The 27,304-nt window shown below is 41.7% G+C and overlaps 1 protein-coding gene across 8 annotated transcripts in view; it reads left to right on the top strand.

The window, feature by feature from the left end:
- The first annotated feature begins 4,636 nt into the window (after positions 1–4,636).
- LOC311234327 (pleckstrin homology domain-containing family A member 1-like) overlaps positions 4,637–27,304 on the top strand; it is a 49,585-nt gene continuing 26,917 nt past the window's right edge. For 7 of the 8 annotated variants that reach the window (XM_084321467.1, XM_084321466.1, XM_084321469.1 and 4 more), the window contains exons 1-4: positions 4,637–4,725; positions 24,203–24,440; positions 25,467–25,523; positions 25,660–25,705. In XM_084321467.1, the coding sequence (XP_084177593.1) occupies positions 24,300–24,440; positions 25,467–25,523; positions 25,660–25,705 (244 nt within the window). In that variant the 5' untranslated portion in view covers positions 4,637–4,725; positions 24,203–24,299. Of the gene's footprint in view, positions 4,726–24,054; positions 24,441–25,466; positions 25,524–25,659; positions 25,706–27,304 lie in introns of those variants that run through there. The other variant, XM_084321473.1, reaches the window with a different exon arrangement.

Below are 27,304 nucleotides of genomic sequence, written 5' to 3'. Positions count from 1 at the left end.
CTATGATTTGAGGGGGAAGAAACTGTACATTGGAGGAGGTTGGGTATAGGTGGGGTGGGGGGGGGGGGTTGGGTAGGTGGGGAAAACTGTACATTGGAGGTGGTTGGGTGGGGGGGGACTACATTGGAGGCAGGTGAGAGTATAAGAGCCTGTTTTTTTTCTAGCTCTGGTTTAATTAACCTATATAGTATTACTTTAAGCATTCATTATTCTTTGTTGAAAAAGAACCAAAGATGTCTTTCAGTGAAAATGCAAGTACCTATTTCGCAATTTTGGACATTAGGTCCCATTTTCAATAATAATAATGCAGGACTTAGGAAGTCTTTATTTGGCATGCAAACGACACACATACGATGGGCGGCACACACACACAGAAACACACACATGCAATTTTTCTTGTGTCGCCTAATGCGATTGAGTCTCTGCACTTGACCCATCCCGTCGTCCTTCCCCCCATGGGCAGCCGGGAGCAGATAGGGCGTCGACGTGAGCCGCGCCCCACGGGGACCATCCAAGTGCTCCTGCCCGTCTTCGTCAAGGATGCAACAGCGTTAGCGATCTGCTGTTGTGCATGTTTTTCCATTGGGTTTATCTTATCGGGGGGGAAACCCTTGCGAGCACGGGGAGAACATGCAAACTGTTATGGGAACAGAGGAACGGGACCCAAATAAGAGAGTGAAACAGTCCAAACGCTAAAACAAGCGTGTATTTATTTTTTTACAAACAGAGACAAATTCAACAATACGAAAAAATGTACAAGGCATACAAACAATGAACGGTGGAAATGTAGTGTCAGCAGGTCGGGACCTGGGTTATGAGGTGTGTGTTAAAACCCGAAGTATGTGTGATGTAGCAGACTATGTGTGTGTGTAAATAAAGTCTTACCTTGTTGAAAAGATGTAGTGGAACATGTGGCCTCGGCAACGCTGGGGCGAAACAATAACTGATTCCCGAGAGGGAAAATAACACGAGGGACTTGGCGAGGCAGGGGGGAGAAAATAACAAGGGAATTAACGGGCGGATGAACGCGACGAGTATCCGGCCGGGACGGCATCTTCCAAACTAGATGGAAGAGAGAAAAAGAGACACGATATTAGACCAGTAAACATCTACCCACGCTGGAGGGGGAGAAGAAAACGAGGTCAGGGTTACAAGCATTTGAACATGCGCATCAAAACAACGAGGTTAGGTAGCAGACAAATAAATGACAAAATGGCATCCAATGTAATAAAAAAAGTCAACCAACTAACTAGATTCTTGTACCGGATCTCCTCTCTGGTAAACAAGAATACCCTGAAGACTCTGGCAGGAGCACTCATTCAAGGGTACTACGACTATGCGTGCACCTCATGGTACCAAAGCACCTCAAAGGCGCTTAAAACAAAATTACAAACATCACAAAACAAACTGGTCAGACTACTACTTGACCTGAACCCCAGAACCCACCTCACCCCTGCCCACTTTGACTATAGGATGGCTTAGAGTAGACGACAGAGTACAGCAACTTGCAATGGGCCTGGTCTACAAGATACACTATACGACCGGGGTACCCATGTACATGTCAAAATACTTCCCAAAGGTCAGTGAATACCACAACCACTACACAGAGGAAGCTCAACAAATCATGTAAAACCCAGATTCGGCTCAAACAAGGGACTAAACACGTTTCGCAATTATGCCACAACAATGTGGAACGCCCTACCCAAAGCTGTAAAGGAATGTGAATCACTACCCACAATCAAAACCGCTCTTAAAGAGCACCTACGGGAGGCTGCAATTCAAAACTGGCCACCGTAAATGCCCAAAACCCCCACCACCTCCTAATAGACAGTCTCCTCCCCGCCGTATGTATATTTCTCTCCCACCCATCCACCCCCTCCTAATGTACAGTCCCCTCCCCATCATATATACTCTGTCAGGATCTATGGGTAACAGTACTGTATATTTGAATACCGTTTATGTCACAAATGTATCAGTACTAAATACCTATATGTCCCTATGCCATAAATGTCATGTATGTTGTGTATGTCATAAATGTCTATATGAATTGAAAATGGGGGACCCTGATGGAAACAAGACAAACGTCTTTCTCAGGTCTGCATCCCCTTAACAATTGTATGTATTGAGCCGTACTGTATTGTACCCATTCTGCAATCTGTTAAATAAAGTTTTCATTCATTCATTCATTCATTCATTCATTCATTCATTCATTCATTCAACAATCAACGAGAACTAAGTTCGGTTCAAATAACAAACTCAGCAAGACCGACGGCTTCTCAGTTACAGTGGGTGACAATATTGTCACAAGGAAAGAAGATATTACCTACCTGGGTTCCATCCTAGAGGCAAATCTTTCCTGTGACAAAATGGCATCCAATGTAATAAAAAAAGTCAACCAACGAACTCGATTCTTGTACCGGATCTCCTCACTGGTAAACAAGAATACCCTGAAGACTCTAGCAGGAGCACTCATTCAAGGGTACTACGACTATGCTTGCACCTCATGGTACCAAAGCACCTCAAAGGCGCTAAAAACAAAATTACAAACATCTCAAAACAAACTGGTCAGACTACTGCTTGACCTTACTCCTAGAACCCACCTCACCCCTGCCCACTTTGACAACCTAGGATGGCTTAGAGTAGACGACAGAGTACAGCAACTTGCAATGGGCCTGGTCTACAAGATACACTACACGACCAAGGTACCCATGTACATGACAAAATACTTCCCAAAGGTCAGTGAATACCACGATCACAACACCAGAGGGAGCTCCACAAATCATGTTAAACCCAGATTTGGCTCAAACAAGGGACTAAACACGTTTCGCAATTATGCCACATCAATGTGGAACGCCCTACCCAAAGCTGTAAAGGAATGTGAATCACTACCCACTTTCAAAAACACTTTCAAAAAACACCTAAGGGAGACTGCAACCCGAAACTGGCCCCTGTAAATGTCCGAACACAACCCCCTCCAATGTACAGTAAATCACCAAGTATGGTCTTGTCAATAATCCAATGTACAGTGTTGTTTGTACAGTTGTACAGTGTCCCCCACCCACCCCTCCTACCCAACCCCCCCACCCACCCCTCCTACCCAACCCCCCCCCCCCCCCCACTCCTACCCAACCCCCCCCCCCACTCCTAACCAACCCCCCCCCCCCCACCCACCCAACCACCTCCAATGTACAGTCCCCCCCCACCCACCCAACCACCTCCAATGTACAGTCCCCCCCCCCACCCCCACCTACCCAATCCAATGTACAGTTTCCACGCCTAATGTATATACTCTTTTCTTTCTGGACTCTTTTTGTATCACAAACAGTACTGTAATTGCAAATCTGGTATGTCATAAATGTATAGATGGAGCAGTACTGTCTATCTGTATGTCATGTATGTTACGATGAATTGAAAATGGGGGACCCTGATGTAAACAAGACGAAAGTCTTTCTCTGGTCTGCATCCCCTTAACAATTGTATGTATTGAGCTGTACTGTACTGTACCCATTCTGCAATCTGTTAATAAAGTTTTCATTCATTCATTCATTCATTCATTCATTCATTCAGACAGAAATGTCAAAAGGAAATAATTAAGGCGCAACTGTTCCTACAGAACGAACTCACATCGACTGCTGGGGCTGGTCAGGTGTTTATAGTCCGGGAAGAGGCAGCATTCTCTAATTGTTCATTAGCACCAGCCGTGAGACGTGAACGTCTCGGGGTCGTGTCAACGCGCCACGCGTCCTCAGGGGGGAGCCAACAGGCTGAGGTACCTGCTCAAAAGCAGCCCTCACAACACAAACTCCACACAGAAAGGCCTGGGAGATGCCCCACCTGGGTAACTGGCATCATGGAAACCTGGTGCCCATTGCCCAAGCGGGAATCGAACCATGGACCTTCTTGCTGTGAGGCGACAGTTAACCACTACACCACTGTGCCGCTTTCCGTATGTTACTTTATGTTTCTTCTAGTGTTCTATGTTACTTTGTTTCTCGCATGCGTAGTAGTGCACCGCACAGTACAGGCCCCGACACACAGTACAGGCCCCGACGCACAGTACAGGCCCCGGGCTGCGGCACTGCAGAAATATCCTACTCTCGGTACAGGACCTTTATGCAATAGCATAAATCTGCAGAGCCACAAGTCCAACGTCTGGGCGGGGCTTCGGGGCTTGTACTCTGTGTGAGGCGGGGCTTGTACTCTGTGTGACTGTGCGTGGGCGGGGCGTCGGGGCTTGTACTCTGTGTTGTTTCCTGTAAAACCTGAACCACCTCCAATGTACTCGAGGCTCCGAGTCTGCAGCTCGACCCTACTCGAAACAACACAGAGTACAAGCCATAGATATATATATAGATATCTATGGTACAAGCCCCGACACCCCGCCCACGCACAGTCACACAGAGTACAAGCCCCGAAGCTCCGCCTCACACAGAGTACAAGCCCCGAAGCCCCGCCCAGACGTTGGGCTTGCGGCCCTGCAGATATACCCTACCGACTCCCTTTATGCAATGAAGAATGCAGTACATACGCATTTTGAACGCTAGATGGAGTGAAACCCACATCAGCAGCTCCTCGAGCGTGTCACAGTGACGCACCACCACTGACTCGAGCACTGTGGCAGCAGCGCAGGCGCACTGGCAGAACGAGATGTGCTGAGAAGAATAATATCAAACATACACCGAGATAAACGGACACCGACGAGAGTTCAGAGAAAACATACTTTGGGTAAGTTGACCAGAAACATACAACGTTGGCGATTATTTAGCTAGCTACTCTTTCGATGTACTGACTGACAGACAACGCTGCCAAATAGCATGTAGTACATGTCTAACGTGATGTGAAACGTTAGCTAACGCTCAACTTATTTGCCACCTTTACCAAGCTAGCTAGTTAGCGAACGTTTGTTTGTAAGTTATGCATACATACAGCAAGTCTGGCGTAACATGTCTGGCTTTGTTGCCATGTTTAACGGGTGGAGACATTTCACTGCGTAACGATAGGAGTTGTCATTAGCCATTAGGTAACGTTTGTAACCAGCTAACATAAAGTTATATTTACAGTAGCGTTAACGTTAGCAGGCTAAAGCAGCTATCTTAGCTGTGTTGATGCTAACTAACTAGACATGTGCAACGTATTTAGGAAGGAAGCAGGCTAACTTAAAGTCAGGGTTAAATAATGATAATACAACTGCAGTTAACTGATTGATTGATTGAAAACTTTATTAACAGATTGCAGAATGGGTACAATACAGCTCAATACACAATTGTTAAGGGGATGCAGACCAGAGAAAGACTTTCATCTTATTTACATCAGGGTCCCCCCACTCCCCCATTTTCAATTCATCAGGACATAATTATATATGACATGCACGACATACAGATAGACAGTACTGCTACATCTATACATTTATGACATGCCAGATTTGCAAATACAGTACTGTTTGTGATACAAAAAGAGTCCAGAAAAGAGAGTATTTGACGTAGAAACTGTACATTGGAGGAGGTTGGGTAGGTGGGGTGGGGTTGAGGGGGCGGGGCTGTACATTGGAGGTGGTGGGGGGGGGTTTGGTAGGAGGGGTGGGTGGGGGTGTTGAATGATGGCAACTCAACAACACTATAAGGTTGGAGTCCTTGAACTATGTATTTTTTTATGTAGATAGGGCCTGCCCATGGATGCTCGTCTTGTCCATCCACGCCATCGCCGACGTTTCGTCCTCTTCATCACTCATTGTGGCCATCTTCTATGGCTTGTCACTCTGACTCTATTCTTTTTTTTTTATCTACTTTTTCTCCCCAATTTCGCATTGTCCAATTCTACCCTCCCCTGTCTCGAACGCTGTTAGGCCATGCCTCCCACAAGCCGGCTGCAATGTGGACGAAGCCTTGCATCACGTGTCCCCTCCGGTACTCGAGGAGGCAGCCGTCGCATCTTTTCACCTGCACAGCGCGATCTCTCAGCGGCGAGGGTCTGCGTGGGAGGGACACGCCGGCCCTGTCGCTTCCTGATTCTACTGCGCAGGCGCACCAACCGACCTGTAGGAGTCGCTGTCCACAACGTCCGATCCCCACCCACCAGCTTCCCACCCCCTAATACTGCCAATTGTATTAGTATGAACGACCAGCCAAGCTGGTAGCAACGCCGAGAGCTGGGCTCGAACCCAGCATATCCTGCGTTGGTGGCGAACGCCTTGCCCACTGTGCCACCTAGCCGCCCCCTGACTCTATTCTTCTGATAGCAGGTGTTTAATCAAAGATCCCCGCTTTCTAGTCTTGCACAAGGACCAATCAGCATGGGTATGGGCGGGTTCATTTTCCATTGATGGGGATTTGATTGGCTGTTTACCTGCGGTCGCAGGATTAATAACGTTATTTTGGCCAGATAAACAATTCAAAAATACTAATTAAAATGGTTGGACCTGCGAGATTTGTACTTTGTAGGTCTGCATTTTAAATGTAAGGAGTAAAAAGTATATATTTCTTCTCTGAAATGTAATGGAGTAAAAGTACAAAGTATACAAACCTAATAATACTCAAGTAAAGTACAAATCCCCCAAAACAGTACTTAAGTATTGTAACGAAGTACAATCACTCAAGTACTCGGGTTATTTAGAATTGAGGGTGAACTGACCCTTTTGGTGCATGGATACCACCTTTTTTTCTGACCAAGTAGAAGTACTTTGTTTTTGAGTACTCACCAGTATGGAGTGTCAAAATTAGTAATTTGCTTGATATTAAAATGTTTTTGACTTCATACTCTGAATTTTTGCAGGAAAGCACTCTTAATACAGTTTGCCTAATACAAAGGGGACACAAAAGTGTTAATCTAATCAAAAGCCCACCTCCTACTTCTATTTTCTGATGTAAGTGTTGGACATAGATTATGGTTGGGTGATGTCTACCGAATTGTCATATGACGATGTCCACAGTGAAACATTGCATGCTAATGTTGTTGGGGTTGGGTCGGGAGGGTTGTGTACAGTATTATGGGCTACTCCGTTAAAGGTAGTCTTTACACTGCACATTTGAGCCCATTCACAGCCTGTCCTCACCTTCTCACCAGGTCTTTCCTTACTTTCCCTCCCTATAGCCTAAAGGCTACCTCATTAAGTAGATTATGAAAAATATTTTAAATACTAGTCATAGTGATGTAACTAAATATACACCATAATGTTGGGCTCAGTAGTTGATGGTTGTCAGCCGTCTGCCCAACCCTAGGTTAGATAAGATTGTGCTCGTACTACACAGGTAGTGCTTGGTATTTTGCGAACTTAAATTGTATTTAGCCTTGTATCGGGCCATTACCCTATACTGTTGTCCGTATTTGGTGTACCTCTACTTATCACAGTAGCCTAACTTTAAATTGGAAAGTGAATTTAATTTACACTATATGGCTTAGCCAGTCTTTCTGTTTCTTAGCTTCTGATATTAAGAGTTCTGTTGTTGGAGATATGAAGGTAGATTGCATGCCAACAGCAGCATGACTAGGCTTGTCGGTGTGAGGGCTTCCCAACACCAGGGGCCCCAGCCAAAACAATCACCTCATCTCATTCTGTTGAACACAGCTCAATTCAACCATCACCAACTAGGGGTGGGAGGATACAAGTAACTCACAATACGATATTTGGCCCTTGGTAATGATATGACGATACGCGATATCTGCAATAATCAATCAATATATTGCAAGACATTTCATCTATGATACTGTTACATCATATCTGTAGGGATGGTAATAGAGTTCCTAATTGAATCGAGTTCGTAACAGGAACCGGTTCCTAATAGTCAGATTCCTGGAATCGCATGCCTCCGTGACTATCGATTCCTCTTATCGATGCCCTGTTTTTCTGACAGTTGGGCATTTTAAAACAATAACGTTAGTGCCACGCATGCAGCCATAGCAGACTATTTGATTCCTTGACAAGGAAAACCTAAATGAAAAACGAATGCTTTCACTGTATAAATATTCTCCCATTTCATCCATTTTAGATGATGATTGACAATCAGACTGAGGCTGCAGCTAGTGGTTTTCGCGCACCTCAGAAAAATACTTTCACGCTAGCACAGCGGGGTAAAATTACTCAGGAAAAGGTGAACGAGTGTCACTGAGCACTGTGAGCAGTCACTAAATTTGTGGTGTGTAGTCCGAAGGATGGAAGACTGAGGCGGTGTGTTGAAAGAGAACTCTGAACGTTTATTCAGCATGACAAAACAGTCAATCACGTTATAGGGCTGGGCGATTAATCGATTTTAAACTTTATCTATTAATTCGAATGAATGATTTAGGACGATTTTGAAAGATTAACCATCTGCAATGAATATATACATCATTAGTTTTATCTAATATAAAGTTTTCAGTCTATTCACCTCATTCCTTGTCGAAAAGGACAAAAAATACCTTTTTATTCTATTTTTAATCTTTTAAAGGGGAACTATCTTATAAATGGCCTTTTCCAGGGGTTTGCATTGTTTTCTAGCAATGTGGGGTTGTACCAACACTGTCTAGGTCTCAAATAAAAAAAATTGCGCATTCCTCCAGTTCAGATGAGACAAAATCCTCCCCCGCTGAACCAAGCCATTCTGATTTGACTCGCTCACTGACGTGAATAGGCACTGATCTGCCACCGCCCACCCACAATCAACTGTGATACGTTTATATGAGCAGCGAGTGGAAATAATGTGGAAGCGGTTATTTAGCAGAGACCTTCAGCTGTTCACACATACACACACACACACACACATCGTGAATCAACCAGAGAACTATATAAAACGGGTGGGAAGGTAATGGGACTGGGTCCTGGGAGGAGGCTCTCTCGCTCTCTGTCTCTCTCTTGCCTGCTCGTTCTCTCTCTCGTAGTATCAGCACTCGCTTGTATCACCGTCAACCTGTTGCAAAATATCATAGCGCACGCTCCCACTAAGGCTGTCCCGAAGCCTTTTTTTGGGATTCGAACTTCGTCACGGTTTTTCGAACGGATGTTCGAACCTTTGTTTTTAATTAAAAAAAAAAAAAAAAAACATTTAATTTTTTATTCTTTTTATATCTTTAAACATTTTTACATTTTATATCCTCAAACCTCAATTTGAATAAAGTGATGAATCTGATTTAAATTAGTTTTTTTTTTTTTTTTTTTTTTTATTATTATTATTATTAAATCAACTTTCCAGCCCCAGACCCAGCCCAGGGAGAAGCCCCAGCCCAACTAAATCAATTAAATCAACTTTCTTTAATGAATATAACTCATCAGTTTTTTTATAATATTAGTGTAGCCTAATCTTTATCTGCAACTGTGAAGAAAAACACCATTGGTTTAAACAGAATGAATAGAAAAAAATATTTAAATTTGTAATTTTTTTTGTAAAAATAAAGAATTTGAATGTTGATTTAGAATTCGAATGCCAACATAACGAACGAGGGTTCGAACGTTTGGGCTCAGCCCTAGCTCTCACACGTATTCCGATCCGTGCAATAATATATTGTCATTTGAAACAAGTTACCAATGCATTGTCCTGTGGGATTATGCCCCCCCCCCCTGGGGGAAATTAATTAGTTCCTCTCTATCTCTCTTCCCCAAAAGGTATCTGCCAGTGCATTGCAGTGCAGTGGGTGACTGTCACTCAAAGCACATTGCGAGTATGGGCAGAGCCCAGCCAAAAACAGCTTGGAATATTGAAGGGCAGAAACTGCTGCTCTACAGTACTTGATTAGAAATACAAAACAATGAATTCTTTTGAAAAAACCTTACAGACATGTTCCATAGACTAGAGGAATTGTGTACAGTTGCCCAAATAGTGAAAGAAATAGTAAGATAGTTCCCATTTAACACATTGGTCACCAAGAACGACTTACGGCGTTTTTGCCCGCCATGCGTTGAACGGCAACACCGGCGCTAACGTTACAACTAACCTAAAGTTAGTTTAGGTTTGTGTTAACGTTAGATAATGTACAAAATAAACGGTTTCCGCTGCTATAAACGTTGCACTTTTATTTTGACAACCCCAGACAGGAAGTCATTATATATGCTTTACGATCCTGATCTGTGTTAGCTCCGGTTAGCTCAGAGCGTCCGGTATATCAACACCAGCCATTGGATTACTGTTTTCTAAATTGGGGAGGCTTTTAATCGTCAAGGTAAGAGGATTTCAAGTCATGGTATCCATAAACTTCAATCGGTTCAGATCCTTTGAATGAATGAGAATGTAAACAAACACGGCGTCACGTTGAAATCACTGACTGCGCCCCGAGAGGAGTGGTTCAGCAAAAAAAAAAATCTGAGTATATTTGCTTATAAAACGTAATTGTCTAATTCAATTATTTTTTATTTCTCCACGTGGTGAATACACAGGTCACAACATGTTTACATGAACGTTTTGGAGTTGTATTTGGAGTGTATTCTGCAATCTGTTAATAAACTTATCAATCAATCAATCAAACTATACACTGTAAGGGAACGCCAGGCTCCGGCCCCGCCTCACTTCCAGTGATGAAGCTAAGCTATGCTAACGGAGCGACTGTTCCCTAAGCCTAATGCATGCACAGAGACAAAAAAGGTATGTATCTTCTAGGGCTGACCTTCGAATTTTTTTTGGCAATCGAAGCTTCGGGGCCGAGCTTCGATTTTAATTCGAAGCTTCGAATAATTTTTTTTTTTTTTTTTTTTTTTTTTTTTTAATCTTATGTTGTGGGACTTGTACAGCACTTTGGTAAACTTTGTTGTTTTTAAATGTGCTCTATAAATAAAGTGGATTGGATTAATGAATTAAGTAGCCCCTTTTGTGACTGTGACGCGTCTGTGTGATTTAATTCAGGGTGGATCGCTGTTGTCGTTTGAACAACTTCAGATTTCATGCGAACTACCAATCCCCCAAATCAAGAATGTTTAACACTAATGGGTGCCGGCCAGAAATCCGGAAAATGACTGTGGATTGCCAGCGCTATTTGTCTATGGAGAAATTTCCCTTCTTTGCAGGGCTATAACTTTTTAAATTCTATTGCTACATTGTCATTATTAGGGCCCATTCAAAGTCCTATATGTATTGTTCATTGTGTAGCAACGTTAAACTTTTTCATTCACATATTCATAGTAAAGTATGGTCTAATGTATAAGTATGTTTTCATCTCTTTCTGCAGCTTTCTCCAGAACGTGATATATAGCCCCAAATGCATTATATTGATGATGAAATACAGTTTGATGGCAATCGGGGCGATATAAAAAATTTCAATTGGACGTACTTCTAGAATGATCTACGTATGATCTGATGATGACCGGATGGGCGGGGGATCGCTTATAATTCCGTGGGCAGCGTTATATCATTCATCTAGTGTGGGTGATATGTTCATCATAACAGTTTATATGGAATACGATCAAAAATAACGCTGAATCTTACCGTATCCTCGCGCCGTTGGGCGATGAGCGTGGAACAGTCATTTACCTATTATGGTATGTAGAAATATCGGGTCCATTTCCAGCTTGTATAATAGTATATATGTCCAAATCATGTTGTTTATCGAGTTATTGGCAATCGATCGCTATGTATTGTGTCGAGATCGAGTCCCGGTAGCCAAACAGAGTGCCCGGAAGTAATACGGCCGACCAGCACAACCTCCATAGCACTTCCTGTTTGGCGATTGCGCCGATCGGCCACCAGATGGCGCTCCTGAACCGCCAGAGAGCTCAGTGGGTCCTCCTGGTGGATCTCAGGCCAGCGGAGGGGAAATATGAATCCGATCGCAGATTTTTTAACTTGAGCATGGCCGGGAATGACGCTTTTAAGCGTTTTCCGGCAGTCAAAGTGTTAAGATGAATGAAGTAAGATTTTTTTTTTGGTCCACTTTTTCTCCCATTTTTCTATATTTTCTCCCATCCCAATTTCGTATCATCCAATTCAACCCTCCCCTGTCACGGACGCTGTTTCTTGCCTCCCACAAGTCGGCTGCAATGTGGACTAAGTCATACATAGCACAAGTCCCCTCCGGTACTTGAGGTAACAGCAGTCGCATCTTTTCACCTGCGCAGCTCGATCTCTCAGTGGCGAGGAGTAACGCGTGGGAGGCTCACGCTGCCCCCGACACTTCCTGATTCTACTGCGCAGGCGTACCAACCGAACTGTAGGAGTCGCTGTCCACAACGCCCGATCCCCACCCATCAGTTTCCCACCCCCTAATACGGCCAATGTGTATTAGTACGGACGACCAGCTAAACTGAAAGCAAATGTGGAGCGCTGGGCTCGAACTGACGAGCCCAGCGTCTCCAGCATTTCGTGGCGAGTGCCTTGCCCACTACGCCACGTAGCCGCCCATGAATGAAGTAAGATTTAGATTATTTGAAATATGGCCTGTGTAGACTAAACTATGCACAGAAGACCGAATTATGTCAGTCTACAAGGTCCGGATTCTACATTGTCCGGCAATGTAGACCTTGTAGACTCCACTACAGACCAATTATCAGTGAATGTTCATGCATTTTTAAGAAGGGCTACTTCCACAAAAAAACAAAAAACTCACAAACATCTCAGTAGCACCTTATCTAAACGTTCTATTTCATATATGGAGATTCATATTTATTTATGTATTGCATGCATTTCTACATTTTATTTCCTATTTTGTTTATTCATCCCAGTATCTTTCTTTCTTATGTGTGGAATTCTACAAGGCATTTACATTCACATTTACGTCATTTAGCTGACGCTTTTATCCAAAGCAACTTACAAGTTCTGTACGACGGGTCATCAGGAAGGATACAACTCTTATCAGCTGAGCAACAATGTTCATCAAAGTGTTGAGTGCTACAGTGTAGGTTAGTTTATTAGGACAAGTGACAGTAAGGTTAGTTAGGGTTAGATTTTATTTTTTAAATAAAAAAATAAAATTCAGATAATGGTTGAAGAAGTGCGTCTTTAGTCGACGGCGAAAGATTGGACGGGATTCGGCTGTCCTAACTGGGGTGGGTAGTTCATTCCACCATTGTGGGGCAAGGACTGAGAATAGGCGTGTAGGTGGTGTATATGTGTTTGAGGATGATATCCTTCAAACAGGCAATAGTGATGATATAATTTGGGCAGTGCTGAGCTGGGTTACTTTCCTCCAGTGTATTTGTCCCCCGGCCCCACCCAATGGCCCCATGCACACGCACACACACACACACATTTTTTTTTAAACTTCGATTTATTTTTTTATGTTCGAAGCTTGTGCCATCGAACGAAGCTTCGAAGTATTTAAGACAGCCCTAGTATCTTCTTGTCTAACTCCAGGGAAGATGTTAAATAAGCTAATTTCCCAAAATGTTGGAGTTTTCCTTTAAAGTGTGCACAGACTTTGCAGTACAGAGCAGCTTCCACTTTTAATTGTAGAGTAGATTTAACTTAGGGCCCTCTGGAATCCGCAATCGTGGAGTTGCGGAGGATTTCACGGAATTGAGATATTAACACGGAAAAACAGGAACATTTCAAATCCGAAAACAGGAAAAGATAAAACGGATTTCATAGGGCCCTAATTTTTGCATTGAACTATATATCCAACATTGCATTGTCGGCAATTCTGGCAGCCATCTGGCATCATATGCAGTTGTCTTAACAGATTTATTGATTTTAAATGCTCAAATAAAGTCATATGTCTCTGTTGCACTTGACTATGTTAACGTATGCTAGCACTGAAATGCATGCCAATGTATTTAGCCAGAACATCTTATGAATAGACTTCAATATATTTAATTTAATTTATTTAAATTTGTTTAGATATAAAACAAATCGTCGCATTGACCTGCCAAATCCGATTCGACTAAGAAAATTCTGAGTCTGGTCGTACAGCCCTAGATTTTTTTATCGAATCGTGACCCCAAGCATCAACATTGAATAACTCAATGCTTTCCACCCCTATAAAATGAATTAAAAGCAAGAAGTGTACAGCAATGTTTTCTTTACTGGCCAAGTACGAGTAGGCCTACTTCATTTTGAGTAGTTGAAGGAATTTTTGAATGTCACTGATACTTTTGTTCATAATATAATATATATACCATTGGCTAGTACCTGGTTCTTGCTATTGGTGGCCTTCACTCGGAGTATGAGTCTGGTCTGGTATTGGGCTGATTTCCAATGCTGGCATTAGTATCAGTGCACCTGTTGGGCTTAGGCTGTTGGTTGTCTCTTCCTTTCCCATTGTTGTTTACCTTTCTCACTTGGTCATTGATCTGTCCCTTTCTCAACCTCCTTTCACACTCCTCTCTCGGCTCCAGGGTGGGAAATTAACACCAGCCATATCATATGCTGCCAAATGTTGGCATTGGCTGGTAAGTTTGGATTTAGCAGGTAATGAACCATTCATCAGTTTTAACCAGTTTGGCTTATTCAGAGAGGAACAGTGGAATTGGTGATTTTTTGGAATCCATCGTCCACGGTGGCATTCTCAACCTTCTCCTTTTGTGCTGTTTTATGACGTGGTAGATGTGGCCGTTTGGTTGCTGTGTGTGGCTGGACAAAGCCTTCCCTCAGCTACAACGAGTGACTGTTATGTGGAGCCATGTTTGAGTTGGGGAGAGAGTTCCTGTTCCGCCAGACTAGTACAACACTGACCTTCTGGGGTCTGACCTTTTAACCTGCTGACTTCAGCCACGTCTGTCTTCTAGCCCTCACTCTGCATCTCTATCGGTCTCTTTCGCTCTTTTGACCATCTTTCTGTCTCTCTCTCACATACACACAACAAGCCCTTGTACACCCCCCCCCCCCCCCCCCATGTGAGCACAACATGTTGCCTGTCATGAAATCTAAAATCCAGCCAGTCTGACATGGTATCACCATCTTGTCATTAGGGCTGTGGAAATCTCTCGATTCTAAGATGCATCGCGATGCGGACGTGGACAATTCTGCATCGACGGAATCGACGCAGTGACGGAACATAATCGATTTATGCTATTCATGTGCAATTCATTTAAAATTTGTATACTGTACTTTTATATAGCAATTGATTTTTTCGACTTAACACTGTGCAATAGTGCTCACCATTTATTTATTCATTGAAACTTTTTTAAACTTCAGTGCTGACCTTCATCGTTTGTTTGTTGTATTGGTTGTCCTTTTATCTATCTATCTCTATCTCCAATTCTTTTTTACATTTTAAATAACAATTTTTTTTACTCTTGCTAGCTTTTATGTTATTTTACAATGTAGTGCTTTGGGATTTGCTCCAACTATAAAGCGCCCTACAAATATATTATTAAAGCTAGTGCTCTGGTCATGCATTCACTCAACTCAGAAAATACAGCATCAGGCTATTCTAAAAGTATTGATACTAATAAAATAGAGTATTTAACCGTTTTTAACAGCTGGATAATGGATATCGAGATACCTTTCTAGTATCTGTATTATGCAACACTAGTAAAGACATTTATTTTGACATTCTGATTTAAGAACTTTCTAAATAAAAGTTAATTTATCTGACTGCTTGTATTAATTGATAAAGTATACATGTGCAGTAATATAGATTATAAAATTGGGGATGAAATATATTATTGAGATGCATCGTCGAATCGAATCGTGGACAGCTGAATCGTAATCAAATCGTGATGCGAGTGAAGATTCACAGCTCTACTTGTCATGGTTGGCTTTGCTGCGTTTCCCATAAGGCCGTGTCACGTGTGAGATTGGGACGCCAAAACACACCGTCTGTGAGCCTAGGTGACAACTTTTGCTTTACTTTTGTTAACATTGGGTGTTGCACCAGGTGTCTCCAGGCCTTTGTAACCTTAGTAGAATTGAGCATCGCTGAATGAAAATGCACACACACGCATCAGGGTGTTTGTTAGGCCAATGGCCGTCTAGAATTTAAATTGGCTTGCTAATATACATCTTGATTGCCATTGTGGCCGGTTAAAAAAGTAATATATATATTTGCATATTTGTCGATTTGCATATTCATGATCGATCGGCGCGTCATATTGTTAATTGTATGTGCCTTTTGCGGTGAAAATGGCAGACGTTCAAAGTAGGGGTGCACACTATTGATTTTGATATCGATACCGATAACTTTCTGCTCCTCAAGGTCGATACCGATAACCGATATATATATTTATTGTATTATAATATATTTTCTTTTAATGTATATTCCTGTAGTTTTGACCTAACCAGATTTATCATGACATGAGCATTACTACTATGAACAAAACAAAGCCAAGAGAACAGTTTTGACTCTTCAAATAAAGTGACTATTTATTTTTCCAAATAAATATAATTTGAGTCAATCACAAAATTCACAATCTGTCAATGTCATTAACAATGTGTTTCCCTGAACAATGAGTGAACTAAAAACCAACAGGTATTGTGCTTTGTCAGTAGGGATGGGTACCGGTACCTGTGAATCGATACCGGTACCCAACGGTACCTTTTTTCGGTACTTTAGTCTCTAAAAAATCAACCTACCTCAGCTGTAAAACAAAAAATATCCAAACTTCACATTTTCGACCGTTTTCGGCTTGCCATTGCCCCGACTGCTTTGTTGTTGACTCAAGTAAAATCCTAAGTAAGCATATATTGTGCGTGTGAACGTTGACGTGAAAAAAAAAAAGTAAAAAAAATAATTATTTTTTTAATTATCGGAGCTATCAATAATTTTATCGGGATGACGTCATAATAGCTGGTATCGGCCCGATAATTATCGTGCATCCCTAGTTCAAAGTCATAACATAGAATTAACTTCTCTTAAATCACTATTCATAATTCATATTTTTTTTATATATATATAAATAAATAATTAAATATCGATACTTGGCGTCCCTGTATCGATACAGTATTGCCACACAAAGTATTGCGATACTACTACGTATCGATATTCTCCCCCACCACTACTAAAAATGTTATCTACCTACCTCAGCTGTAAAAAAAAAAAGAAATCCAAACTTAATATTTCATAAATAATATATTACTTTATTATTATTTACATCTTACTGATGTAAAGCACTTTGAACTGCAACCCCCTGTATGAAAGGTGCTATATAAATAGTTATTATTTATTTAGAACAACATATACACAGTCACACACATCTTTAAATAAATGTTATGTTTATTTAAAAAAAATATTTACAAAGGTACACATCTATATATTTAAATACAAAATAAATAAAGGTATTGTATTTTACAAAATAATAAGTATAAAACAAGGGTAAACAAACCACTCTAGGCATAAAAGAAAATATTGTTTGGTTCCTGTTGGTTGTCAGTTAAGGTAGGTAGGGAATTTATTTTATTGTATTTTGTTATTAATTTTTTTCCCACGGCGACTATGGATAGGGAATTTCTTTATTTAATTAAAATGTTCACAACATGTTTAATATCCATAATATTAAAGGTTTGACTAAGATTTTTATGAAACTTTATTGTTAAAAAAAAAAAAAAAAAATTATCTTTTTAATTTTATTTAATTTAATTTTTACTCATAAAATAAATTGGGTCGCACCTAAATCGGCAGGGTCGGTTGGCAACCGGAACCAAACCATTATTTTTTGTATGCCCTAGCAGCAATTAACTTCTGCTGATTAAAAAAAATAGTCAACTACACATCTATATATTTAAATAACAAATAAATGAAAGTATTTTACAACTGATTAAACAAACCAACAATCTAGCAGCAATGAACTACTCTGCTGCTGATGGAGTATTCTAGCAGTTATTTTCGCTCCACACTCACTGTGTCCCCCGCTTTGGAGAAGACCCACTCTGCGGTGTGTTTCGGTCTTACATAACAGCCTAATTTGTGGCTTGTTTACCGACGTCACATCTGCTACTCTTCTGTCCTGACTGCGCCCGCTTGCACTGTAGCCTAGGGAGCTAACGTTATGTCCGACGATTGGCTAACGTTAGCTTAATACATTTAAATGGGTTACAAATATGTGAAACTATGGAAGGAGTAAGCCGACGCTAAAAAGAAAACACACCGCGGCAGCGCAAGCACATAACTAAATAAAGTTTCTAGAGGAGTGGAAGTTTGGAGATAGTAGTGTTTCAAGAGACTGGCTACAGTAATATGATTCTGGGCTGTAGTGATCAGTTGTTCCGTGTGGCGCAAGTATTTCAAAAAGAAAAACAGAAACAACACGTTTGTCATCTGTAGTAAATAAATGAAGCTGGAATCCATTCGTGACCATGAACAGAGCCAGTGACCCATTGGCTGCATGTCTGTGTCCCAGATTCAATCGGAGCCTCTCCTCTAAAGACGCTCTGTGGCTAGGCTAACAGCCATGTCAGAGCAGAGGTGGAAACTGCGCTACACTTTCTAACAACCTGCCCACTGTACCAAGATATCACAGACATATATGAATTGCAAACACCCAAAGAGAGTTTGAAAACATGTATTGTGCACGTGTCGTGGACATTAACACATTGGGCGCCGGGCATTGTGCCCATCTTATACCACTCTCTGCCAGCACTGTAAGCCTATGGAGATGTTTACCTTCTTTGCAGGGCTATAGCTTTTTAAATATTATAGCTATATTTGCATTACTATGGCCCATTCAACATCGATTATCTATCGTTCCGGATGTGGGAACGTTATATTTTTTCATTCATACATTGTTGTGTTAATACCGTCTTGAATATAAGTGTTTTTAAGTTTTTCTGCTGTAATTCCAAAAACGCTAGTTATAGGCCCTGAAGCATATGATAGATTATCGATTGGCGTTTCTTTCCTATACACGCTGCTATATTAAAAAATTAAAATGTATATGATCGATTCGGTATACATTATGCTTCATCATGCATGGAGGAAAGGGGGGACGGGGGTCGTCTATAATTAATTTATCGTCAGTAACGGCTTTATCTAGTATGGGTTGATATATTGATCAGACTGTTTGCAAACAAAGAAACGCACAATCGGGCTGAAAATATCGTTACTGTCTTACCATTCGCCGATGAGACTGAAAAATATCCCAATTATTTGACGCTGATCGCCTAGATCCATTTCCGGTTTGTATGGCGCAATAAACGGCGAAATCATATCGATTATTGCGTTTCGAAAGTGATCCAAATGCACTCGAGTGTGTGTATCCACGCAACAATATATATCTGGCGGAGGAATTTCCTCGATGCACCGATCGCCACTTCCGGTTTGGCGTGAGTGTAACTCGCCCGACCATCCACCAGGCGGCGGTATTGAGGCGTTGCAATATCAGAACAGGGTCCGGCTGCGATCCGGAGGGAGGCTGGATGAATTATGAATGCCATGGCGAAACATTTTTATATTGATCCCAAACACGTGATACGCCGTTGTTGGCGTTCAAGACATGGCGGGCAATAACGATTTACGCCGTTCTTGGCGCACAATGTGTTAAGGGGATGCAGACCAGAGAAAGATTTGTCTTGTTTACATCAGGGTCCCCCATTTTCAATTCATAATTAATTGTAAGGGTGCAATTAGCACCGCGCAATCCATTATTTGTGGATGCCGCCCTATGTGTGTGTTTCAATGTCAAACATAGTGGGTGGGCATAGCAACGGGCATACGGTTACATCAGTATGTTTGAGCTGCTGTCATTTCTGAGAGAAATGCGTGAGTGAGCTGGACTTGAGACTAAAGATAAAGACTCTTTCTCTCCCCCATGCTATCCTCCCTCTCTCTGGTAAATTGCCTGGGACATTATGAGCCCTGTGTGGGAGGATGGAGGGCAACACTGGGACAAAAGACCTGCTTGTTGTGAATCAAATCTGGGCTGAGGGCATGGCGGGTAGCCCCCACATCTACCAGAGTCATCCCGTATAACACAGGAAGCCCGCATACAAACACACACATAGGAGTAATTCTGTCAAGGCCAACTTGGTAAACATTCCAGGAATCAAACTGTGATTATTGAGAGAGCTCTGCAGAGATCAGTGAATCTGCTCCTGAAGTGCTTGGTGTATTCGTGTGTGTGTGTTTTTGTTTTTGGTCGATTTTTTTACTGGCCAAATGTAACATTTTACGGCCATATCATGTAATACACATGCATGAAAAAATGGTTAAGTAATCCATTTTGTGAATATATTCGTTTCCTAACGTAACAATATCTTTGTTGGCAGATGACTCATTTTGACAATTTCACATCATTCTAACGTTAACATAATTAGTAGAGGTGGGAATAGGGCTGGGCGATATGGAAAAAAGTGTTTTTTTCTTTTTATTTTCTTTTTTAAACAACAGATGCATGTTTATTTTGCAGCAATTCTTTGTCATTGCCGCCATCTTTAGTGTTACATCCCCTCACACTCCAGTTCTCAGGCTGTAGCTGATTTAAAAGCGAAAGTAAACCGGCTTCTCTACTGGCTGTGGCTCCAGGGGAGTTGAACAGTTCTGGCTCTGCTAGTTTATTTTCGATCTTTTGGCGCTTTTTTGGTGGATGTGCACCGTGACTCGTGACTGGAGTCTAGTTCTGCTAGCACACATAGCCTACTGTGTACAGACGGTTTCAAACTGTATTTTAAATTAGAAAGCAAACAAAATAAATGGACAAGAGAAAAATAAATCTCAATTTGGTCAGTATTGTCATTTGGACAAGCAAAGCCATTACTTTAAGTTGCAGGCAAGAAAGACAAGTCTGTCCACTGTCTCTGGTTTTAAAACTGCCCTGTTGCAGGTAAAAAAAAAAAAAAAAAAAAACGTTTTTTTTTTAAATTTCGATATTCGATATCGATTATTAAAATATATCGCGATATTTATCGTTATATCGCCCAGCCCTAAGCAATATCCATAAATTTTTCATCCATCCAGCCTGACGTTATCATTGGGAATGGGTCTGAGCTTGAAAAGGGCAAATACTGCCCCCTATCGTCTCCCGGCTGGTATTGCACATCATTGGATTGGATTGGGTGGGACTGCATCACAAAAAGTTGTCCGTCCAGGTTTTACTTCTCGGGCATGCAGTATCGTTATAACAGATGGACTGAGGACACTCAGAGCAGCGTGGATTACCGGTATGTGTTTTGGTGCTATAACGTTGGATCAATAAACACGATCAATATTTGGAAAGGCGATCAAGAATTGGATTTATCTTTTTGCAGAACATCTGATGTGAGGTAAGGACTCTATTTTACCAGTCTTGGGGTAATCGGATGTTTTTTTCTCCGCCATCGCAGCATGTGTGTGTGTGTGTGTGTGTATAACGTTAGCTGTATCCACGGCATGGATAATTGATTTTTCAGCCCGCTGTTCTAGCGTGCATAAGTACACATGTACTATCAATAATCTAGCATTTATTTGAAAACGATTCATAAATCAGCTGAAGACGTGTTTTGTGTATTCCAGTAAAGGGCTATTATCGCGGAATTTCCCTGGAATTCTCCAAAATCTCAAACTATACTCTTATTCAAAACGGTATAAAACTGAAATGTACCAATGAAAAAAACATCCGTTTCGTACATGTTGACTGCAAGCAAGTCATTGATAAGCGAGGGGTGTTTTAGACCCATAGCCATAATTTAAGATATAGTTTAGGCGTTCACAAATTTCCCCGACCTCCCATTGACTTCCTTACTGGCATGCTAGCCCTAATATGGTCAAAGGGGCGTGGTTGATTAGTTAATCAACTAATAGATAAAAATAATCGACAGATTAATCGATAACAAAATAATAGTTGCAGTGTGAAGATATCTTCATAAAATGTGTGTGTAAAGATGCCGGCTCATCCATAAATCTCCTCTTTTCTACCTAAAGTTGAAACTAAAAGATGTTTCTGACAAAAATGTTAACAGTAAGGTTGATATGCCATTGCTGTATCTTGAGTCATATTTGATCTGCAACGTTTAGTCTGAAAGTTGGATCTGAATTCCGTTCAACATTACAGGCTTGTGTGAGTGGCTCACTCATTACAGACAGAGAAACAACCCATTGAGAACAGGACTGAAACGGCTAGCCTATATAGGCTGCTAGAATGCATAATCTGAGTGGTCAGATTTATTCAGCAAAAAAACTAAAAAGACATGTCTAGGGCACCTCAAAGACCTACTGTATGTCAACTTGTTGAAATGGACTAAAATATGTCTCCTTTAAGACTTTTTATGTATGTAAATTGTGCATAGGGTCATTGCTCAAATGCAACACAGAAAATAGACTGCGAGATGATAATAATAATAATAATAATAATAATAATAATAATAATAATAATAATAATAATAATGTAACAACACAACACCAATAATAATACTTTTATGCCAACAAAAAGCTAAAAGTACATTTTCTTTAAGTTTTCAATATGAAACGTGGTACTTCAATGTGTATCAGTACTTTTCTTTTTACATTTTCAGCGCATTTGAACAATTCCACGATAATACTGATAACTGATCATTTTCACTAATCGTGATAGGACATGTGTTCATACCGTTATCTAAAAATTCCAGATAAATGCCCAATTAGTGCATCACTAAATGGAACACTGGTATAACGACGTCACGCCTGAGAGGCTCTATGGCACTGGTGCCTGCGACCACAAACGTGATGGTATTCACTACACGCTCCCTCTGGTGTTCTATTGCTTTAACCGTTCACTGAGTCACAGTGAGCTCTGTGAGGTGTGTGTGGTTATTGTCCAAAGCTGGGTTAAATATTGCCCAGTCACTCCTCTGTTGGCGTCATTGCTTGCTTTGTGTGGAACATGCCGGGGCTCCTGTGTGAACGTCCTGTTACACTGGAGATGTTGTCTGTGTGGACTGGAGTAAAAGTCAGTGGACGGGATTGGCCAGAGGCTTCTCAGGTGGAATGGGGGGGGGGAGAGGGAGGAAGGGGGAGCATGGGAGGGAGAAGATGAGGACTGGAGAGGGATAACGTTGGGAGTAGAGCTAGTAGGTGATGTCACAGAAATACATTTTAGTTTCTATATATCGCTTCATGCATCAGGCTCCTCCAGGTTCCAACTCTGTGATGACTGTTGACTTCCTAGTGTGACGTCACTTCAACTACGGCAACTAAGGTGCTCAAACTCAAACCTAATATATATATATATTTACTACACATGATGCACACACACCTTTACAGTGTTATGTTTACCAGTAGCATGTTATAACATTGCTGATAATAAAAATTATTATAATTTTCTCACAGTAGTAGTGCGTGTGTATTTTTGGCTAAAGTGGATAAAAAACACAGTACTGTGCAAAAGTCTTAGGCACCCAAGAGTTTTTATATAAATTGTCTTAGATGTTAATACATTTCTTTCTGTATTAGTGTATCAGTAGACTACTCTTAGATTTTTAGAAACTTTTCATTTAATTATTTTTGAAAGCATCTTCATGGTTTAATGCAGACATATGTTGCAGGGGCTATTATAATTTATTTTACCTTTATTTTACCAGGTAGTCACTTGAGATCAAAGATCTCTTTTTCGAGCAAGACCTGGCCAAAATGGCAGCAAAAACAAACATACAAAAATACATAAAAGGCAAAGTGGGGCAAGGGGATACATTTGAGCTGCAGCAAATCAGATTGAATGGGATTGGGGGAGATTGGAGGGTAGGGTAAAAAGGTAGAAAGAGGAGGGAAGGTGAGGCTTTGCAGGAGGTTGCTGGGGAGAGAAGGTCAAGTTAATAAATATAAAATATAATCATCATATTGGCGTGATTGTATCCATCAAAGGGTTAAATCAAGCATTTTTAAGTGCTTTAGAGGAAATGTCTAAATATTGTGATATATAACGTGTATCGTGATGGAGCCAAAAAATATCGTGATATCATTTAGAGGCCGTATCGCACAGCCCTACCCTCTAATATAGAATTTCAAATTTAACGATAGAGATACATTTGAATTAATGTGGTTGTTGTCATTTGTTTAGATGACAGACACACACATATTCACATATGATGACCTTTTTATTTGACCCCCATGATTAGCATAGATGTTTGGCAAGGGGATATTGGGTTTCTTCATTGAGCATCATTAGGGCACAAGTATCTTGTGTTTTTATTATAAATTCCGATACAACAATAAAATGATAATATTGAACCCTAAGTAGGAGGAGATGGAGAGAGGGAGGGAGAGAGAGAAAGAGGGAGGGAGAGAGGGAGAATAAAGGCAGGGTTGTGGTTTGTGTCACATGACCCCTGGCAGCTAGCAGTGTGGTGAGCTCCAGGTGGCAGAGAGACGAGAGAGAGAGGCTGGCGAGGTTCACCACAGAGAACACTGAAACTCCTCATTACTCCTTACACACACACACACACACACACACACATACACACAGACCACTCACTTCTCTCTACCCCTGCAGGATTTCTTCCCACTGCCGGCTGCCCTCGCGCCCCTCCCCCTCCTGCTGTACACGAAGCTCCGGGTCCTGGTGGGCCAGGGAATGTCCCGGCGCGGCGATGCCTTATGTGGATCGGCAGAACCGCATATGTGGCTTCTTGGACATCGAGGAGCAGGAGAGCAGTGGCAAGTTCCTGCGCCGCTATTTCATCCTGGACACACTGCCGGGGAGCCTGGTCTGGTTCATGGACAACCCGCAGGTAAGTGTTGGGCTTAGCTGTCAAGCTAGTTGTAAGACATTCGAATCGGCGGTGCATGGGCAAGGGCAGGCGGCGCCACTTTTGGTTTGGCTGTTAGCCGTCTCGATTGATGGCACACAGAGGATAGCATTAGCTTAGCTGTTAGCAATCCGGATGGACACCCATAACTACAGTGGCTACTGGCTAGCATTAGCTTAGCTTTTAGCTACTTAGATACAACAACACACGTGGTGTGAGTGAGGAGATAATTGGTAATAATCTGCCTAGTTTTTGACAACCTGGTTCATAGCCCACAGGATTAAGGCACTGCTCAGAATGTAGGAGGACGAATCAGGAATTCAGCAGTTGGCTGTCTATCACCAATCAGAATGAAACTAACCCACGGTAAAGACCAAGCACTCTAGAAGTGGGATTAGTTCCTAGCATGTTGGATACATCAAAGTTGTGATCACTGATATCTTTAGACAGCAGTGACTGAGCAGAATTGTTGTCTTTCCATGCTGCTTGATCCTGTGGGTAAAAAGAACAGCACATAGTTATTGTTGCAGACACTCTGCGTGTGCATTGTACATGTAGCCTAGATCACGTTGAGTAGAGATATTCTATGATTTGTCACGACAGTGCATTTTGTTATGCGACTTATTCATAAATCATGTACAGCGGCAGATATGTTCAATTATTCATCACTGTTCTTTTTATAGAGTTTAAAAAGCTGAAAGTTTAATGAAGTTGAATCTGAATCTCCTAGTTTGAGAACTATTGGCTCTGCTCCATTGCGGTTTTATTTCAAAGTAAAACACGTAACCTTGACCCAGTTGCACTCGATGGCGGTTTCCTTCAAAGTATAACCATGACCATCTCTCGCCCTAGCAGACTCGACACCATCGTACTCACTAATTATCTTAGTGCCACTGCCAAGACTATAATGTAATAAGTTGTTTGTTTTTATTTGGTGGTTTATATTCCCTTCTCTTGCTCTGGCTTTTATTGACCCTACTGTTGACGCCCACTCTTCATCTCCTACAGAACCTGCCCATCGGTGCAGACTCTGTCGGCTCCCTCAAGCTCACCTACATCTCTAAAGTAAGCACAAACACTGTCGCTACGGTTCCTCTTCATACAAAGTGTGTCTTTTGAGATTCAGTGTGAATATAATAGTCAGTGCACTGGAGTTAACTGTGTAGTTAATAACTCAGATTCTTGCCTTTTCTCCTTGTAGGTCAGCGATGCCACTAAGCTTAGACCTAAGGCAGAGTTCTGCTTCGGTAAGAATACATGCATGGTTGCCATTTCCCCCATTTTATTTCTTTCTTTTATCTTTCCTCTCTCTAAAGTTGTAAACTTTTATTTTTTATTTTTATTTGGTTGGCATTCAAATAAATTCCAGCTGTTAGCCCTGCAACAGCTGTCTGTAAACATCAACATTTGTGCTTGCAAGTCCACATTGGACTAAGCTGGATGCATCCACGATAACCTGAGGGAGGAATGTGTGGTTGTTATGCTTGTCTAACCTCTCATCCTCATCAAGAATGCTCCACACGTTTTCCCCTCCACTGACCATGTAGTCACAGCCCTGCTCAATGCCAGCTGTTTATTCAACACACAGAGATGCAGGAGGCCGCAACAGGCCATCATCTGGGTCTGTATTTATTAAGCACCTCCGGGAAAGAGTAGGCAGGGTACACCAGTGAAATGTAGGTGAAGTAGCTCGAGACAAACCAGAGCCCAGGAATCCTCTGCCTGTTGTCAGCTTCATTCTAACTTGCATGTTGTCAATGTGGGCAGCTTCATTCAAACTACTGGCTGTTGCATGTTGTCAATGTGGGCAGCTTCATTCAAACTACTGGCTGTTACATGTTGTCTATGTGGACAGCTTCATTCAAACTACTGGCTGTCGCATGTTGTCAATGTGGACAGATTCATTCAAACTACTGGCTGTCTCATGTTCTCAATGTGGACAGCTTCATTCAAACTACTGGCTGTCTCATGTTCTCAATGTGGACAGCGTCATTCAAACTACTGGCTGTTACATGTTGTCAATGTGGGCAGCTTCATTCAAACTACTGGCTGTCGCATGTTGTCAATGTGGACAGATTCATTCAAACTACTGGCTGTTACATGTTGTCAATGTGGACAGATTCATTCAAACTACTGGCTGTCTCATGTTGTCAATGTGGGCAGCTTCATTCAAACTACTGGCTGTTACATGTTGTCAATGTGGGCAGCTTCATTCAAACTACTGGCTGTTACATGTTGTCTATGTGGACAGCGTCATTCAAACTACTGGCTGTTACATGTTGTCAATGTGGGCAGCTTCATTCAAACTACTGGCTGTTACATGTTGTCAATATGGACAGCTTCATTCAAACTACTGGCTGTCTCATGTTCTCAATGTGGACAGCGTCATTCAAACTACTGGCTGTTACATGTTGTCAATGTGGACAGATTCATTCAAACTACTGGCTGTCATGTTCTCAATGTGGACAGCTTCATTCAAACTACTGGCTGTGGTTTAATTTTCTGCACCATTTGTTCAGATGCGCCCCCCCCCCCCCCCCCCCCCCCCCCGTGGTAATAGAGGATCCAGATTACAGAACTATGTAATACAAATTCTCCTTTCCTTTTAGATTTGTTCAAACTTGATTTTTGCTAAAAGGGACAGCCCTGACAGCCATTCTCACATTTCAATCATCACTTTCACTTTGGATTGTGGGGAATCCCTTTGGGTGAAGTCGGCAAGGTTATGGACTCACTGGACGTCTGCCTAGAGAGCTCTAAAAGTATGCATCAGAACGCTCATGGACTCTTGTGATTTTGCCAAGGGACAGCCCTGTGCCCTCCCCGACTCAATGAGAATGCGCTTC

This window comes from Notolepis coatsorum (assembly GCF_963971535.1).
Source record: "Notolepis coatsorum genome assembly, chromosome: 9".
NCBI lineage: Eukaryota > Metazoa > Chordata > Actinopteri > Aulopiformes > Paralepididae > Notolepis > Notolepis coatsorum.
Note: the sequence above shows the minus strand (reverse complement) of the source record. Positions and strands in the feature narration are given on the sequence as shown.